At 36.8% G+C, this 17,097-nt stretch overlaps 1 protein-coding gene across 1 annotated transcript in view; it reads left to right on the top strand.

The window, feature by feature from the left end:
- atrnl1b (attractin-like 1b) overlaps window positions 1-17,097 on the top strand; it is a 1,075,952-nt gene that overhangs the window by 525,322 nt on the left and 533,533 nt on the right. The window contains exons 22-23 of the mRNA XM_039775615.1: window positions 14,345-14,439; window positions 14,983-15,061. Of these exons, the coding sequence (XP_039631549.1) occupies window positions 14,345-14,439; window positions 14,983-15,061 (174 nt within the window). The remainder of the gene's footprint in view (window positions 1-14,344; window positions 14,440-14,982; window positions 15,062-17,097) is intronic.

Genomic DNA, 17,097 nt, shown 5'->3' with positions numbered 1-17,097 from the left:
TATTTATGCCTCTGAACATTCTTGCCTAATCACAAAAGGTCTTTCTATGTTTATGTATGGTTTGTAACCTTCTAGCTTTCTATGATAAAAAAGCAACAAACCAAAACTTCTTATAAAAAAAAGGAGGGTATCGGGTCACTTCAGTTACGTAATGAGCTGTTTATTTTAGTGCATTTCCTGTAACAATGGCTGAAGAAACCTAATCCCAAGGCATCCTAAATTGTGTCGTCTTTAATTATCTTAGAGTCTGGTTACCCTGTATACATTTTGTTTTTGTGTAGCTTTCAGTTTAGTCACCTCTACTAAGATGAAATCTTCACCACTAGAGACTACTAAATAGCTTCTTCATTACCACAGGGTATCATTTTCCTGCCAATGATCACTTTTGTTAAAGTCTGCCAGATAATTTGCCATGCCAAAGGCCTGCTACTGCACAGCTCTGCCAGTCTGCAATAGACTTTTGTTTTAGACTGGTAAATCTTGTTTAATATATGTTGTATAGGGCTTGCTGTAAATGACAATGTAGTATATAAAATATGAAATGACAGATTGGCCTTCATTTTTGTTTGCACCTTGAAGTGACATAAGAGCTGGCCCATTCCAAGTTTTTTTTTTATCTATATTGCAGACTAAACTGAGCACTCATTTATCAGATACAACATTCATTACAAGGAAGCATGAGATTTATCCATACAGTAAATAATCTAGTGAAGGTGCTTGTAAATGAAAGCAAACCTTTTACCGTATGTACGTTTATTCTTCCAGTAAGCAATTATGGAGAAGCTTTACTTTTGAGAATATTAAGGGGAGGAGGATTTCCTTCATCTTGTACCAAACTTTACATTGTTGGCATTTGCTAGCTTTTTGAGTTAAATGAAGACATCTTGGGGCCTCATTCTCCGGTCTTTACCTTGTAAAGTATGGTTTGTGGACCCAGCAGCTATAGATTGTCTTGTACAAGTCTGCAAGCTAATAGCATATATTAATAACAATGAAATAACAAAACAAGTAAATGTAATTGTAATAATATATAATAATAAAAATCTGGGTTGCTAGATTCTTCTTTGTTTGTCACCTTATTTGGAAAATGGAAGCAACATTTTTGAATTTATCAGTTAACAATACATCTTATCAAGGATGGATTACCTCACCACAGAGATATAAACAGCAGCTAGTCATTGAATTTGTGCATACAAAGTTAATAATATAGAAATGGAGAAAATATATAGAAATAAAAAATGAAATCAAGTAAAGCAGAGATGGTAACCTGCTCTTGCTCTCAATCTTCAATCCTTACAATGCCTTCACATGCTGACACAGTGCTATGTCTTATGGGTCTTTTTGGAGCTGATTCTGACACTCCTGTTGTAATTGCCCTGGATTTCAAACTTTTCACCCCTTATATTAACCAATTGTCTTCACCTGTAGTAGAGATGATCTTAAGTTTTGTAACAGATTTACTATAATCCTTCACATTTCTGAACTGAAAGATGTTATTTGCGATCTTTCTATAGATTGTTAATACATAAACCCTCTAAATACACAATAAAATCCTCTAAAGTATATGGTGGATCAACATTGACCAGAAGGATATCACCATGTTTGAAATGTTTAGCAGCTGTAGAAAAATGTAACATTTGTAAGTTTTTTGTAAAGTTTAGGTCCCTTTATTAAAAGCCTTAACATTTCTCAGCTGAAAAGATGACATTTAAGATTATTTCAAGAGTTGTGAAAAAACATTATAAAGTCAATGGTGGGCCAAAAGTAACCTTAAAGACCTGACCAGATAAACAGTTTTTAGAAGCTTATAAACTAGTGGATTTTTTTTACTTTTTGTTAATTAGAGGAAATGTAGAAAAAGTTACAAAGTTTTATCCGGAAAAGATTACGTTTTGGGTGGTTTTGTTGATTTCAAACACAAATCCAGGTTAAAGACCCCAGATAAGAAATGAAGGCACTGATATTCTACCCTATTACGTGTAAACAACAGAAAAATTATTATAAGGACAGTGCACAAACAAGCACACTGTGTAGTGGACAGTAGACATATCTCTGCTACCATGTTTATGCTGATGTTTGAGTATTTACATGTTTCTGTTACACATAATTGCATTTTTTGTGTTGAAAAAAATGAAATGTTTTTGGCTAATTTTTCCAGGGTTAAACATATCACTAAGGAGGTTACTCTTTGAAATCTTTAGTAGGCTGCATTTTGAGATCTGAATATGCACTATGTTTTGTAAGTAGTGATAAGATCAGATAAATTACTATTTCCAACTTCATATATAAGAAGAAGGATTTTCAAATCAGCTCCAAGCTTAAGTGGAAGCCAGAGTAAAGGTTTATGAATGGAAGTTATATGCTTGTGCTTCCTAGTTCATTTGGTGATTTCTGTTGCAGCATTTAATTTTTTTTAATTTTTTTTTTAGTATTTGGAATAGTGTATTAATTCCCGAGGTGAAATTATCTTTTCGCATGACCTTTAGGGATCAGAGCAGAGTCAGCCATTGTACAGTGTCCTGGAGCAGTTTTCAGGTTTAAGGGCCTTGTTCATAAACCCAAGGGAGAGTATCCCTTCTGGCAGTAAAGGGATTTGAACCAGCAGCCTTCCAGATACTAGCGCTGATCCTTAGCCTAAGAGCCAACACTCCGCCTTTTAAATTAAGTGGAAGCTACATAAAGAATGATTTGAACAGCTAGTGAATAACATTTATAGGGCTAACTTATGTGGTCTTTTGAACGTCAAAGAAAAATCTCATAAAGACAATGCTGAACTCGGACAGTGACTGGGCCTGGAATTAATATCGGGTCTCTAGAGCAGTGATGCAGTAGCAATGCCTATTTGTTGTATCACTACTGTTTGCTCTTTTAACCATGATGCTATGAAGATAGACATATACAGTGGTACCTTGGTATACGTCTGCTTTGGAATAAGTCCAACTTGGTATACGTCCTGTTTGGACACAAAAAATTTTGTTTGGTATACAACCTTTGTTTGGAATACGACTCGCGTGCTAGAACAACGCGCGCTACCCTTGTTTACCTCTCTCGAGACAAAGCCATGATTGGCCACGAGCTTAAGTGAGCTAGTTGCTAGCATTCAGTGAACAACCCGCACTATAACTCTCTGTGAATTTTCACATGATTTTGTGTTTTTTTTTTTTTTTGTGTAAATTTGAATTGATTGTTGAAAAGTATGAAGGTGGCATGCGTATCCAGGAAATGGCTGCTGCATACCGTATGCCGAGAACGACAGTATCTATGATTGTGAAAAACAAAGACATTATTAAAAAGTAAAGTGAGGTTAAATTTTTATTTATTTCATCTAATTGCTTTTGTATTTATGTAATTTAGTATTAAGCAGTATTTCAATTATTTTATACAACCCCATCAACGTATAATAGGCCAATAACAATAGGATTCTTTTTCATGGGAATGGATTAATCATTTTCCCTTTATTTCTTATGGAAAAAATTTGTTTGGTATACGTCCTGTTTGGTATAAGTCAAAGGGTCTGGAACAGATTAAGGACGTACACCAAGGTACCACTGTAGTTTTATTGAAAATAACACAGGATAACACTATCAAACCTTTTAATACAATTTATGGTTGTGGGTTATCAGAGTAAGAATAAACTCTGGATACCAGCCCACTGTGAGGCCCAGATTATTATATAGCTCTTAAACAGAATATGTTAAACATTAATTTGTTCTCTTGTATTCACTCCTGGTTTGTTTAAAAAAAGGACTTTATTGTCTCTTTCTCTCTCTTTTGAACTCTGTTCTTAAGTGAAGCTTAGGAGTGGGATTAGAAAATTATACAGCTAGATGACAAGTATAGTTTTGCCAAGCCAGATCTTTGGAAAGCTGGTCTTTTTTCGTTGGGAGAAAGTAAAAAAATTAAAACTGACTTTGCCACACAAGGTGGCTTTTTTAGCTGATCATGATAAAGATACTATTTAGAAACATCAAAGGGGGTGTTGAGCTCCAATCGAGTTCTATATTGTAGGCTACCTGTAAAAGGGAAATACTGATCTTTCTCTTTAGTGAAATGCAAAGTATTTAGCCTTAATAAGCTCTTCCTCGAAGGAATGCATGAATCCAAATAAGTTGTGGCCAGCTGGAGAACCTGTAGTATTAAGTAGAGTATTTGAAGAGTTTTAAAATATACATTACATGCACAAAATAAATGAAAAGCTGATCTGACACATTACCTCCTCATCGATGCAGTAAGACATATATATTTTTCCTGTTATTTAGCCTATCTGTGAAATTGACAGGTTTTAAACTTTTAATTAAAGGGTGGTGTATGACATTTCACTGTAATGGGTTGGAAAGATGAAAAGCCATTTTCATAGAAGGCCATTACTTCAAATTGCCATTCCTTGCGAGCAGTTTAAATAAGACCCAAAATTGACCTGCTGCTGCCATCTACTGGATATGTAGTGCTATTAATTTAGTATTAATGTAGCAGGACTACGGGAGAGAATGGCAGATGATTCATTTCCTTTGGCCCTCTGGTGGTTGTGGTGGCTGGTGGCTGACACACCAAGTTTAATGAGTTTGCTGAAGTTCAGGCACAGGTTCAGTAAATGTGATGGCGTACAACTCTTCTATAACTAGGGTCAATGATAATTTAGTATATAAGCTGATAGTGGCAATTTTTAGTGATGATTCCTGTGTTTTATATATATATATATATATATATATATATATATATATATATATATATATATATATATATATATATATATATATATATATATATATATATATATATATGTATACAGTGGTGTGAAAAACTATTTGCCCCCTTCCTGATTTCTTATTCTTTTGCATGTTTGTCACACAAAATGTTTCTGATCATCAAACACATTTAACCATTAGTCAAATATAACACAAGTAAACACAAAATGCAGTTTTTAAATGATGGTTTTTATTATTTAGGGAGGAAAAAAAAATCCAAACCTACATGGCCATGTGTGAAAAAGTAATTGCCCCCTGAACCTAATAACTGGTTGGGCCACCCTTAGCAGCAATAACTGTAATCAAGCGTTTGCGATAATTTGCAATGAGTCTTTTACAGCGCTCTGGAGGAATTTTGGCCCACTCATCTTTGCAGAATTGTTGTAATTCAGCTTTATTTGAGGGTTTTCAAGCATGAACCGCCTTTTTAAGGTCATGCCATAGCATCTCAATTGGATTCAGGTCAGGACTTTGACTAGGCCACTCCAAAGTCTTCATTTTGTTTTTCTTCAGCCATTCAGAGGTGGATTTGCTGGTGTGTTTTGGGTCATTGTCCTGTTGCAGCACCCAAGATCGCTTCAGCTTGAGTTGACAAACAGATGGCCGGACATTCTCCTTCAGGATTTTTTGGTAGACAGTAGAATTCATGGTTCCATCTATCACAGCAAGCCTTCCAGGTCCTGAAGCAGCAAAACAACCCCAGACCATCACACTACCACCACCATATTTTACTGTTGGTATGATGTTCTTTTCTGAAATGCTGTGTTCCTTTTACGCCAGATGTAACGGGACATTTGCCTTCCAAAAGTTCAACGTTTGTCTCATCAGTCCACAAGGTATTTTCCCAAAAGTCTTGGCAATCATCGAGATGTTTCTTAGCAAAATTGAGATGAGCCCTAATGTTCTTTTGCTTAACAGTGGTTTGCGTCTTGGAAATCTGCCATGCAGGCCGTTTTGCCCAGTCTCTTTCTTATGGTGGAATCGTGAACACTGACCTTAATTGAGGCAAGTGAGGCCTGCAGTTCTTTAGACGTTGTCCTGGGGTCTTTTGTAACCTCTCGGATGAGTCGTCTCTGCGCTCTTGGGGTAATTTTGGTCGGCCGGCCACTCCTGGGAAGGTTCACCACTGTTCCATGTTTTTGCCATTTGTGGATAATGGCTCTCACTGTGGTTCGCTGGAGTCCCAAAGCTTTAGAAATGGCTTTATAACCTTTACCAGACTGATAGATCTCAATTACTTCTGTTCTCATTTGTTCTTGAATTTCTTTGGATCTTGGCATGATGTCTAGCTTTTGAGGTGCTTTTGGTCTACTTCTCTGTGTCAGGAAGCTCCTATTTAAGTGATTTCTTGATTGAAACAGGTGTGGCAGTAATCAGGCCTGGGGGTGGCTACGGAAATTGAACTCAGGTGTGATACACCACAGTTAGGTTATTTTTAACAAGGGGGCAATTACTTTTTCACACAGGGCCATGTAGGTTTGGATTTGTTTTCTCCCTAAATAATAAAAACCATCATTTAAAAACTGCATTTTTGTTTACTTGTGTTATATTTGACTAATGGTTAAATGTGTTTGATGATCAGAAACATTTTGTGTGACAAACATGCAAAAGAATAAGAAATCAGGAAGGGGCAAATAGTTTTTCACACCACTGTGTGTATATATATATATATATATATATATATATATATATATATATATATATATATATATATATATATATATATTGTGTGTGTGTATAGAAAATCTAAAATGTTATTATCCTATATTCCAAGTTAAACTATATGTAAAATGTGCAAAGTTTAGTAAAAAGTAAAAAATAAGTGTGGTGGGTTTTGCATGATGCTGTAACACAGAAATTCAATTGTATGTTCTATTCATAATGGGGCAGCAAATTGGCACAATGGTTAACCTTAGCACACAACTGTTGAGCCTAAGGTGCAATCCCTAGTCACTGACTAGGAGGAGTTTTACATTCATCTTCTGTCAACCCCAGTCTGTATTTTGGTTTTCATCTAGTTCTCGGGTAATAAAAATCAGATTACTTGTTGACTTGAAGCTGGCCCAGCATGAGAGTTTGTTTCTTTCCATGAATATCCTCTGTAGTGGGCAGGTGTCCTGTCCACCTTTTATTTTTGCGTTGTCCCTTAATCTGCTCTTCTACCTATAGACATTGCCGTCAGAAGAGGGTTTGGATGGATTTGCTGTATTTGTTAGTATTCCTACAAAAATCTATTGGTTTAAATCCCTATTTGTCTGCCATTTTTGCATGATTCATGCCAGCAAATAAAATGTTGCCTCTCTCTATTTTCACTAGTTTAACACTGCAGGACATGGAGTATAACATCACACTTCACCTTTTAAAAATAATAAACTAAGCATCAGTGTGACATAAGCGGGCATCTCTTGAACAATAAACATGTAATTCACTTAGCTGATATGCTGATAGTTTCAGGGCTATCTGGGTGCTTAAGCTAAAACAATAATTACTTTGAGTGCCCATTGTTGATTTATATTAATCTGCAGCATAAGAGGGGTAATCAGTTTTGTTTTAAATGTATTGTTTCCAGGGATCACACAGTTGTGAAGCATGTTATAGCTCAGAGGTAAGTGCTATCAGAGTGGGAATCTTTTTTCACAAAAGAGCCTTCATGCTGGAATAGCATGTCAATTAGTCTTCAGCTGTCTGCTTGTTTATTTAAAAACCAAACAAAAAAATATAATGCTAAAATATTCTGTGATTGCTATAACTATATCCTACAATATTTTCAGAACATCAAATAAGATATCTACCCATTCTCTTCAACAACCTAAAAACACCCCAAACATTTTTTTAAATAATTTTTATGCATTCTATTATTAAATTCCACATTAGCTTAATGTGAAAGTTTTCAACTTGCCTTCTCAAGTACCACTTTGGCTGTTGACTTTGTTTACCACTGGTACATTTTTTTAGAGGCTCATTGCTTCACTTAACTGTATTCCTGTTTAAGTTGATTGATTGGACGTGTAGAAAAGGATGAGTCACATTACCTTGTCAAGAATTCTTTTTTTTTTCTCTTTTTCATTTTAGAGATTTGCACCTCCCATAAATTTTGCATAAATATAAATATTGTCAAATCTTATCTGTCCTTGCAGAGGTGCTTTTTAAATTTTTTTTATCTATTTATATGGCTTTAAACTTTCAAATTTTATACCTTAGTACACTCTGTTGACCTGTGAAAATGTTAGACAAAAATTGCTGAAGGCCCAAAGCTAAGCAATTTCTGTGTCTCATCAAAGGAACTTTGTCTCTGTAATAGAAGGACTGTACACCATCAAGTATCCTGAGCCTGTGTGTGAACTTCAGGAAACTCATTAAACTTGGTGTGTCAGCGTTAACCACCAGAACTGCTACCGGGCAGCCAAGGGCATTTATACATCTGTCAATCTCCGCTGCAGTCGTCAGCAGTGACACTGGGAAGGCCTCTGTTGTGTTTTCTTTTCTTGGCTTGGATGGAAATGGTAAATATGAGAATTTTACACTTCTGGGAGTTTGCCGTCTGACCTTGCCTAAGCTAACAAAGCTAATAGGTACTATATATAGGTAGAATGACCCTGTAGTTAGGATATAGCGGGTTGGATAATGGATGGATGTCAGTGTATGAAGGGAAGACACATTCTGCATGAACTATCTTATTATAGTAAGGAATTATCATTATGTTAGAGTTTCTTGTCTTTTTTTCCCCCCTTGCATTTGTTGTCTAGTGAACTGCTCCAACCACGTGGTGAGTCACAGTTGGAGACTGACACTAGCATCTTATCATAATTCTGCCTTGCCTATCCAGGAATACATTAGTAGATTAACCTTCATTAGAATAACTGACCCCATTCCAAATTCTTTATAGAAAAAATCCAAAATCAGAAGATCTATAATAACCTTATCACATCCAAAACTAGCATGCTCCTTCTGAGGTTAAACCATAACAGTCTTCCACATCGGTAGCCCTAGCAAGGAAATCTTGTAATGACCAGCAGCCACAAAGTGGTGCACAGAATGTCTGCAACAATAGACCAAAACGTTTTTCTAGTCAGCATTGTTAATGGCAAAACTAATCAGTTACCTTCAGGCATGTTGACACCCTAGGACTTTTGCTAGTCATATAAATAAACAAAATATAGAGAGAATGCAAGAGCTACAAAACCAGCTAGCCCAACTCAAAACTGATTTTATACTGTGCAAACAGCAGAGATGAAGACTAGCAGGTTAAATTAGTGATACTACAAACACAACACTTTCCAGCCAGATGTATGGATAAAAACTTAACCTAACTGCTTTCATATAGACACAGGGATGTTGCAGGCAAAGTGACTGCATTTGTGCATTATAATACATGAAATATTGTAGCCATTAATTTCCCAACCCCTTGAATTGGGTCTTGGTTTTTTCTCTATGCTGCAAGTCATGCATGTGGACATAGCAGCACTAGAAAAGGTCCAGAGAAGAGCGACTAGGCTGATTCCAGGTCTACAGGGGTTGAATTATTAAGAAAGATTAAAAGAGCTGAGCCTTTACAGTTTAAGCAAAAGAAGATTAAGAGGTGACATGATTGAAGTGTTTAAAATTATGAAGGGAATTAGTACAGTGGATTGAGACTTGTATTTTAAAATGAGTTCATCAAGAACACGGGGACACAGTTGGAAACTTGTTAATGGTAAATTTCGCACAAACATTAGGAAGTTTTTCTTTACACAAAGAACGATAGACACTTGGAATAAGCTGCCAAGTAGTGTGGTAGACAGTAAGACGTTAGGGACTTTCAAAACTCGACTTGATGTTTTCTTGGAGGAAACAAGTGGATAGGACTGACGAGCTTTGTTGGGCTGAATGGCCTGTTCTCGTCTAGAGTGTTCTAATGTGTCTTGATTATAGTAAGAGGCTACATTAGCAGGCCGTAACACTCTTCTCAGCTGCCAGCTTGGGGGCCAGTTCATACTTTTCAAATGTGTGAATTCTAAGTTTTGTGTCTATATTTATTACACATATGGCATGTATGTAAATTGTGAAATAATGTTAGGCATATTGTCTTAATGCCACCTGAAGCATGTGAAAGCACTTAACAGGTCACATGTGTAGTTGAATCCTTAGCATGACAATATGCTCCTGTTCTTAAGCAAAGTGACATAATATACTTCTATAAAGTAAACTGTTTGTGACACATTTAAACCTAATGTTAAAACACATTCTTACATGCACAGTGCATAAATAAAATTGTTTTCGGGGAAATGTATTACTGCGTTATTTTTTCTATTATTAAGCAGGGCATCTTGCTATGTTAACAGATTATTGATTAATCAAAGGGCATTAGGTGTAAATTATGAAATGTGATTAAAAATTTGCTTCCTTGGTTCCTCATCTCCATCCATTTGTGACTTTGAGTTTTGTTTCATTCTTTCTGCTGGTGCAATTCTAAATGATTTATTCCTGCCTCTCTAAAAGACTGCAGTTTCAGGTTTATTTCTTTGTTCTTCTAACAGTTGTATCTCATTTTCTTTGATTACATTATTTAGTGGAAAGACATACCTAGTGGTCACACTGGTGAGTTACTTCTCGGCTTGCAGTGATGCAATGGCCACAGCTTAAGGCACTGTACTCGGAAGAAAAAAGAATTAGTTGACAGAGAAAAAATATTTGATAGGAGGAAAAAATATTTTTTGATCAGAGAGGGGAAGATATAACATTTGATCTAATTTCTCTTGAAAAACTCTTGTATTCTTTTAGAAAAGTACTTTAGGTCTAATATCTGGAGCTTGAAGTTTTAACATATTACAAGGAGCTATGCAAGCAAATCACCTGACAATAGGACTGAAACACAGCACATGAACACAACATCTGCTGTGAGAATGGCTGAGACGGTGACTAGTGCTGACACCTGATCATCTCCATGCTTATTCCAAGTGCACCTTCTAGCATTCTGTAGAGCAGAGTGGTGCTGAGTGTTGGTGACTTGTATTCACGATCTCAGTTGTTCCTAAAACACACTTTTTAAACTTCGAGCTCCTGATATTCAACCAGAATAGTGAGAGAACACAAAACTTTTTCATATTATTTTTTTTACTCCCATCAAAAGTTTTTTTTTTTTTTCCCACCATATCACTGAAGGGGCTCATTAAGGTTATAAACCTTAAGTGAAAAGTTGAAAAGCAAAGGAACCATATTACATTTGTAGTGTTTTTTCTCCAATAATTGTTACGAAAAAATGGTACTTGAGAAATTTAGCAAAACAGTTGATGGTTATTTACTTTAATTAGGCTATTACGCCATTGTGGTACATGCTGGTATTACAGTTTCATCTTTAAAAAGAATCACAGGACCTCGCCAGTTTTCCTTTTGCTGTTCCATTCAGGACAGTATTTCCTGAAGCACAAAGCTACTTACAGCTTCTCAGTCGAGTGCCATTGTGATACACCAAAGCCTTTTTGCAGTAAAATATTCAGACCCTAGTAATGCAAAAACAGTATAATGGTGAAGAAATTTTTGCAACAATTATTTTGAATTTTGTTGAGAGTTGTTAAGCAACAGCTGTACTTGGAAACAGCCATCCATATTTTCATGTTACTTTGTGTTATGGAATCCTCCAGGCCAGTCAGGCTTTGTCTTTGACTTAGATCAAATCCTAGGATTTACCTCAGTACCATTAAGGGTTGTGTTTTCTATCATGTTGCAGAGGATCTCAACCTTCCTAAGAATCTGTGGACATGTTCAAACAATTCACCACTCTGTACGAAACTTGTACTTTGCTGTTGTTATCCCCATCTCCTTTTGATTCACTAAATGAAAATGGCACCTTATTTTTGGGATTTTTATTACAAAATTACAATATGTTGTTATGTGTATATGTTGTGTTTATTTTACAAGTTTTTACACAAAGAGTCGCTAAGTTTAGATACACTGCTAAGGTTTTTATTTTTTATTCATTTTCTCATTTATCATACAAGAGTGAATAAATACATGCCATTATCAGATTTCAAGATTTCCCAACATGTGTTGTCAAGATGTGTTGCAGTTAATGAATTCTTACGAAAATTGCTTTTACCCACTCTGTCCAATGCAAGTTATATAAAATGCTGCTGTGCTGACATATCTTGATATTTATTTATTACACTTAAACATAATAAAGTAAACTGCGAAGAATGCTTTGCTTAACATTCATACATAAGCAGTATTTGAGTTTATTTATACTGTGTAAATGAAAATATACAGTTGGCTGTGTTAGCATGATAGTCACTCTGCCCGGTGACAGGCTCTTGGCCCATCTTGGCTCAGACCCAATGCTACCATAAGCAAGTTCAGGAAGATTTTGTCACAGTTTTGCACAAAACTACACATGGGTATAAGAAAAACTTCAGATGCTTGTTTCAGTCACACTTTGTGAGCTTCTGGTTTCCAGATGCACATAATTGCATTTTTAATTCTTTTCATAGTTTATCTGATTATTAGAGGGATTGGAATATATATGAATAATTAAATATTCTCCACATATAATAAAATTTTATGAAAGGCGCTGTATGTCATTAAGACCTTGGTGGCTATTAAAAATTTAACATGGTCCCTGCTGAATAAATATATGTGATCGCTTTACCATTTACACTGTTCTTTCCAATTTGCTTTTTATTCCTCCTGCAACACACTGCTAGGCATTAGTACATATGGGAAAAAGATTTTCTTATGTAATGTGAAAGAATGGACAAGGCTGACTTTTTATTTTTACAGCCAAGTGTTCAAGTCAAGGGAAACAAGGATTCCTAAGATGTACATTATGGGGAACTGAGTTTCTTATGTTTATTTTTATACAGTTGCACTCAGATTTATTCAAACCCCATTGCAAATTAGGTTTATTGGCAAAATGTACAATTTTGTAGCTATTTTCAATAAAAAAATCAGTCAAGAACAATTTAAACAGCTCAACACAACTAATATTACAAGTGGTTTCTCCACATTCAACACAAAGTGCCACTTTTAATGACTTACTGCAGTCTTAAAATTATTCAACCATCTTAATGACAAGCTTCTTTAATACTTAATAGAGAATGCTTTTGCTGTCATGACTTGCTGCAATCGTGACATATAGGCAGAATCCAGCTTCCGGTAGGGTTCCTGTGAAATGTTAGCCCATTCCTCATGGGCAATGGCCTCCATCTCACTAATATTCTTGGGCTTGTGTGCTGCAACTGCCTTCTTCAGATCCCACCAGAGATTTTCTGTGGGGTTCAAGTCAGGTGACTGTGACGGCCACTCTAGAATCAATCAGGACTTTTTCTGAAACCAAAGCCTTAGTGGACTAAGGGATACTTGGGATCATTGTCCTTTTGGAAGGACCAGTGACGCACAAGCTTCAGCTTCCATAGAGATGGCATGATGTTTTTTCCTAGAATTTCTTGATACTTGATTGAATCCATCTTGCCAGTCACACACTGCAGGTTTCCAGTGGTAGAAGAAGCAAAGCAGCCCCAGTGCATCACCATGCAACTGCCATGCTTCACTGCCGACAGAGTGTTCTTTTCAGTATATTCTTCATTCTTCTGCCTCCAGACAATACTGTTGATCCATAGGTCTGAAAAGTTCCAGTTTTGTTTCATTGCTCCATAGAACAGAATCCCAATATATATGGTTTTCCGCATATCTGAGGCGACTTTTCTTGTGCTTATGGGTCAGTAGTGGTGTATATCTTGGAGTTTGGGCATGGAGACCTTCAGTGTTTAGTATGCACCTTACTGTGGAAACTGAAACCTTGGTGCCTGCTGCCACCAAGTCTTGCTGCAGGTCTTTTGCTGTCACTTGAAGGTTTTTGGCCACCTGCCACATCAGACACATGGTGGCAGGCTTCGATAGCTTCCTCTTTCTGCCACGTCCAGTTAGTGCTGCTAGCGTTCATTTAACTTTGAACTTGCAAACTTTGCTTCCAACAATATCTGTAGGAACATCCAGTGCCTTTGATATCTTTTTGTATTCTCTTCCTTTTTTGTGCAAGACATTGATCTCTTAATCTTTTGGATAGTTCTCTTGACTTACCCATGTTTCTAACTTGCAGTCAAACATCACTGTAAGCAAATCCCTGGCCAGTCCAGGTATTTGATGTGTTCAATCTCAAGCACACCTAATGAGGCCCTTTATTAATTGCATCAGGTGTGCTTGAGACAGCACTTGACTTGCCAGTGTGTGTTCTTATGGGGGATTCTATTCAGGGGGTTGAATAATTTAAAGACTGCAGAAGTCATGAAAAATTTCATTTTGTGTTGCACTTGTCATATTAGATGCACTGAGCTATTTAAATTGTTCTTGTTTGATTTGTTTATTGGAAGCAGAGTTTGTAAATTTTGCCAATAAACTTAATTTGCAATAGGGGTTGAATGATTTTGATATAATATTATATAATATTGAAACTACCTTTGTTTTTAACTATTTTTCCCATCTTGTCTTGCCCTGCTAATGTGAATGTGAAATATACTAGATGACATTAGTAGTCATTTTTTCTTTTGAACCTTCTCTGTATGATTTGCTGTCTCCAGCTGGCTGCCTGCCCTTGGACTGTGTGTAATACTTGTTTATCTTGTCCACAGATAGCCTTCTCATCGACTATCAGTTCACCTTCAGCCTTCTCCAGGAGGATGACCGTCATTATACAGCTATCAACTTCATGGCTAACCCAGAGCAGGTGGGTAGACTGTCTGACTGTTGTAAAATATAATGAATGAGTCAAGGCTCTGGAGGTGCCATTCAGTTTCTTGTCAAGCCAGGCCTTTTACTGTTTGTGTGAAAATTATACTGGATAGCAGGGGAGAATCCTTTTTTTCTCCTTATTAAATATGCAGGAAATTAAAGTCACAATGCTGGATTTTTGATGTTCATATACACTACAATAGGACCCCTACCTTCTGGCATACTTGATTGTTTTTATTTAAACCTGTACATATACAGTTTTAGTTTTTTTTTTACATCTGTTCAAAAATATTTCTAAATTATTCATATTTGTATATTTTGATAAAAGTAATATACTGAAATAGCATTTGTAATGTCAATTTAATGATATGTTAGCAGTTAATTTTTATATTTGGGCCAACCTCAATTGGAATTCCCAGAATCTCAATGCTGACCCACATTTTACTATATTGTCTTCTGGTTTATTAAGCTTAAAATGACTCTTATGATAAAATATTTAACCTTTACCAGTTTGGTTTGATTTTTCTTTTATCCACAGTCAAACAAGAATCTTGATATGTCTATAAACGCATCCAACAATTTCAATTTGAACATCACATGGTCAGTGGGATCAACAGGTAAGAACGTTTTAAAAAGCTAGTGAGTCTGAGAGAGGTGCACACTTCACACAGAAAGTGGTTTCCTGTTTTAAAAAGACATACTAAGAACCTTTTGATTTTCAATTGTATATTCAGTAGGTTCATGAGTCTTGTACTTTCAAATTGGCACTTTCAGAAGTAGTTAGGGTGCAAACTGGGTTACTTGCAATTAAAGCCTAAGTTAGCTATTTTTGAAGTTAAAGCAATGTGACATACTCATTTGCCCAAGAAATGTTTCATCATAAGTGAAGAATTATTTCTAAATTTATTTAAAAAAAAAAGTGGCTCCCCCAATGGTTTACAGTGGTGTTTTATGGGACACACAAAACAGGTACTGTAAACTGGCGAAATTGAGGAAACATCATTCAGTCACTTGGACCTTTAGAGCATAAATGCTAAGCAGTGTTCTGCTGTAGTTAACACGATCAAAAAACAAACGTGCTTTTATCAAAACTGTCCATTTGGTCCTTGCAGTTCTGATTGCTTCTTCCATCTTAATTTATCAGAACAGGATATCAAAGCTCAGAATTGGAAACTGTCGTTTGGTCCTTGCAGCTTTGATTTCTTCTTCCATTTTAATTTCAAAAAATAGAAAAATGTTTGTGTAACACAAAGATTGAAAATGGCTGGAAAGTTATCCCTATCAGAATATCAGACAGCAGCTTTGTGAGATAAAACAGTCATGTCCCTGTTTTCAGTGGTGGTTATCAGTAAGTTCCTCTCTATGTAACAAAGGCATTTGTTCTCAGTTGGCATTTACTAATTGTGTACCGCCTATTGCCTGAGTCTCAGTGTAGCTTCAGGCTTTACATTTTCTACTCTCAGTCTTTCCACTTCTTTTCTTTCTGTCTCTTTTTTTCTTTCACCTTCAATCTATTATAGATAGACAGATAGATAGATAGACACATAGATACTTTATTAATCCCCAAGGGAGAATTCACATACTCCAGCAGCAGCATGCCAATAAAAACAATATTAATTATATAGTGATAAAAATGCAGTGCAAGTTAAACAAATGCAGGGTGGACAGTGCAAGGCAGGTATAACAGACAATATCATTGTATAATGTTAATGTTTACCCACCCGGGTGGAGTCGCATAGTGTGGGGGAGAAACGATCTCCTCAGTCTGTCAGTGGAGCAGGACAGTGACAGCAGTCTGTCGCTGAAGCTGCTTCTCTGTCTGGAGATGATCCTGTTCAGTGGATACAGTGGATTCTCCATGATTGACAGGAGCCTGCTCAGCGCTCGTTGCTCTGCCACAGATGTCAAACTGTCCAGCTCCGTGCCTACAAGAGAGCCTGCCTTACTCACCAGTTTGTCCAGGCGTCCCTCTTCTTTATGCTGCCTCCCCAGCACAACACCACATAAAAGAGGGCGCTCGCCACAACCGTGTGATAGAACATCTGCTGCATCTTATTGCAGATGTTGAAGGACGCCAGCCTTCTAAGGAAGTATAGTCGGCCCTGTCCTGTCTTGCACAGAGCATCAGTGATGGCAGTCCAGAACAATTTATCATCCAGCTGTACTCCCAGGTATTTATAGGTCTGTACCCTCTACACACAGTCACCTCTGATGATCACGGGAGTCATGAGGGACCTGGGCCTCCTAAAATCCACCACAAGCTTCTTGGTTTTGCTGGTGTTCAGTTGTAGGTGGTTTGAGTCACATCATTTAACAAAGTCCTTGATTATGTTCTTATAATGCTCCTCCTGCCCACTCCTGATGCAGCCCACGATAGCAGTGTCGTCAGCGAACTTTTACATGTGGCACAACTCCAAGTTGTATTGGAAGTCCAGTGTATATAGGCTGAACAGGACCGGAGAAAGCACAGTCCCCTGCGGTGCTCCTGTGCTGCTGACCACAATGTCAGACCTGCAGTTCCCAAGGCGCACATACTGAGGTCTGTCTGTAAGTTAGTCCACGATCCATGCTACCAGGTATGAATCTACTCCTATCTCTGTCAGCTTGTCCCTAAGGAGCAGAGGTTGGATGGTGTTGAAGGCACTAGAGAAGT

Source organism: Polypterus senegalus, chromosome 1, assembly GCF_016835505.1.
Source record: "Polypterus senegalus isolate Bchr_013 chromosome 1, ASM1683550v1, whole genome shotgun sequence".
Taxonomy (NCBI): Eukaryota; Metazoa; Chordata; class Cladistia; order Polypteriformes; family Polypteridae; genus Polypterus; species Polypterus senegalus.
The sequence above is the reverse complement of the archived record's forward strand: the minus strand, read 5'-3'. Positions and strand labels throughout refer to the sequence as shown.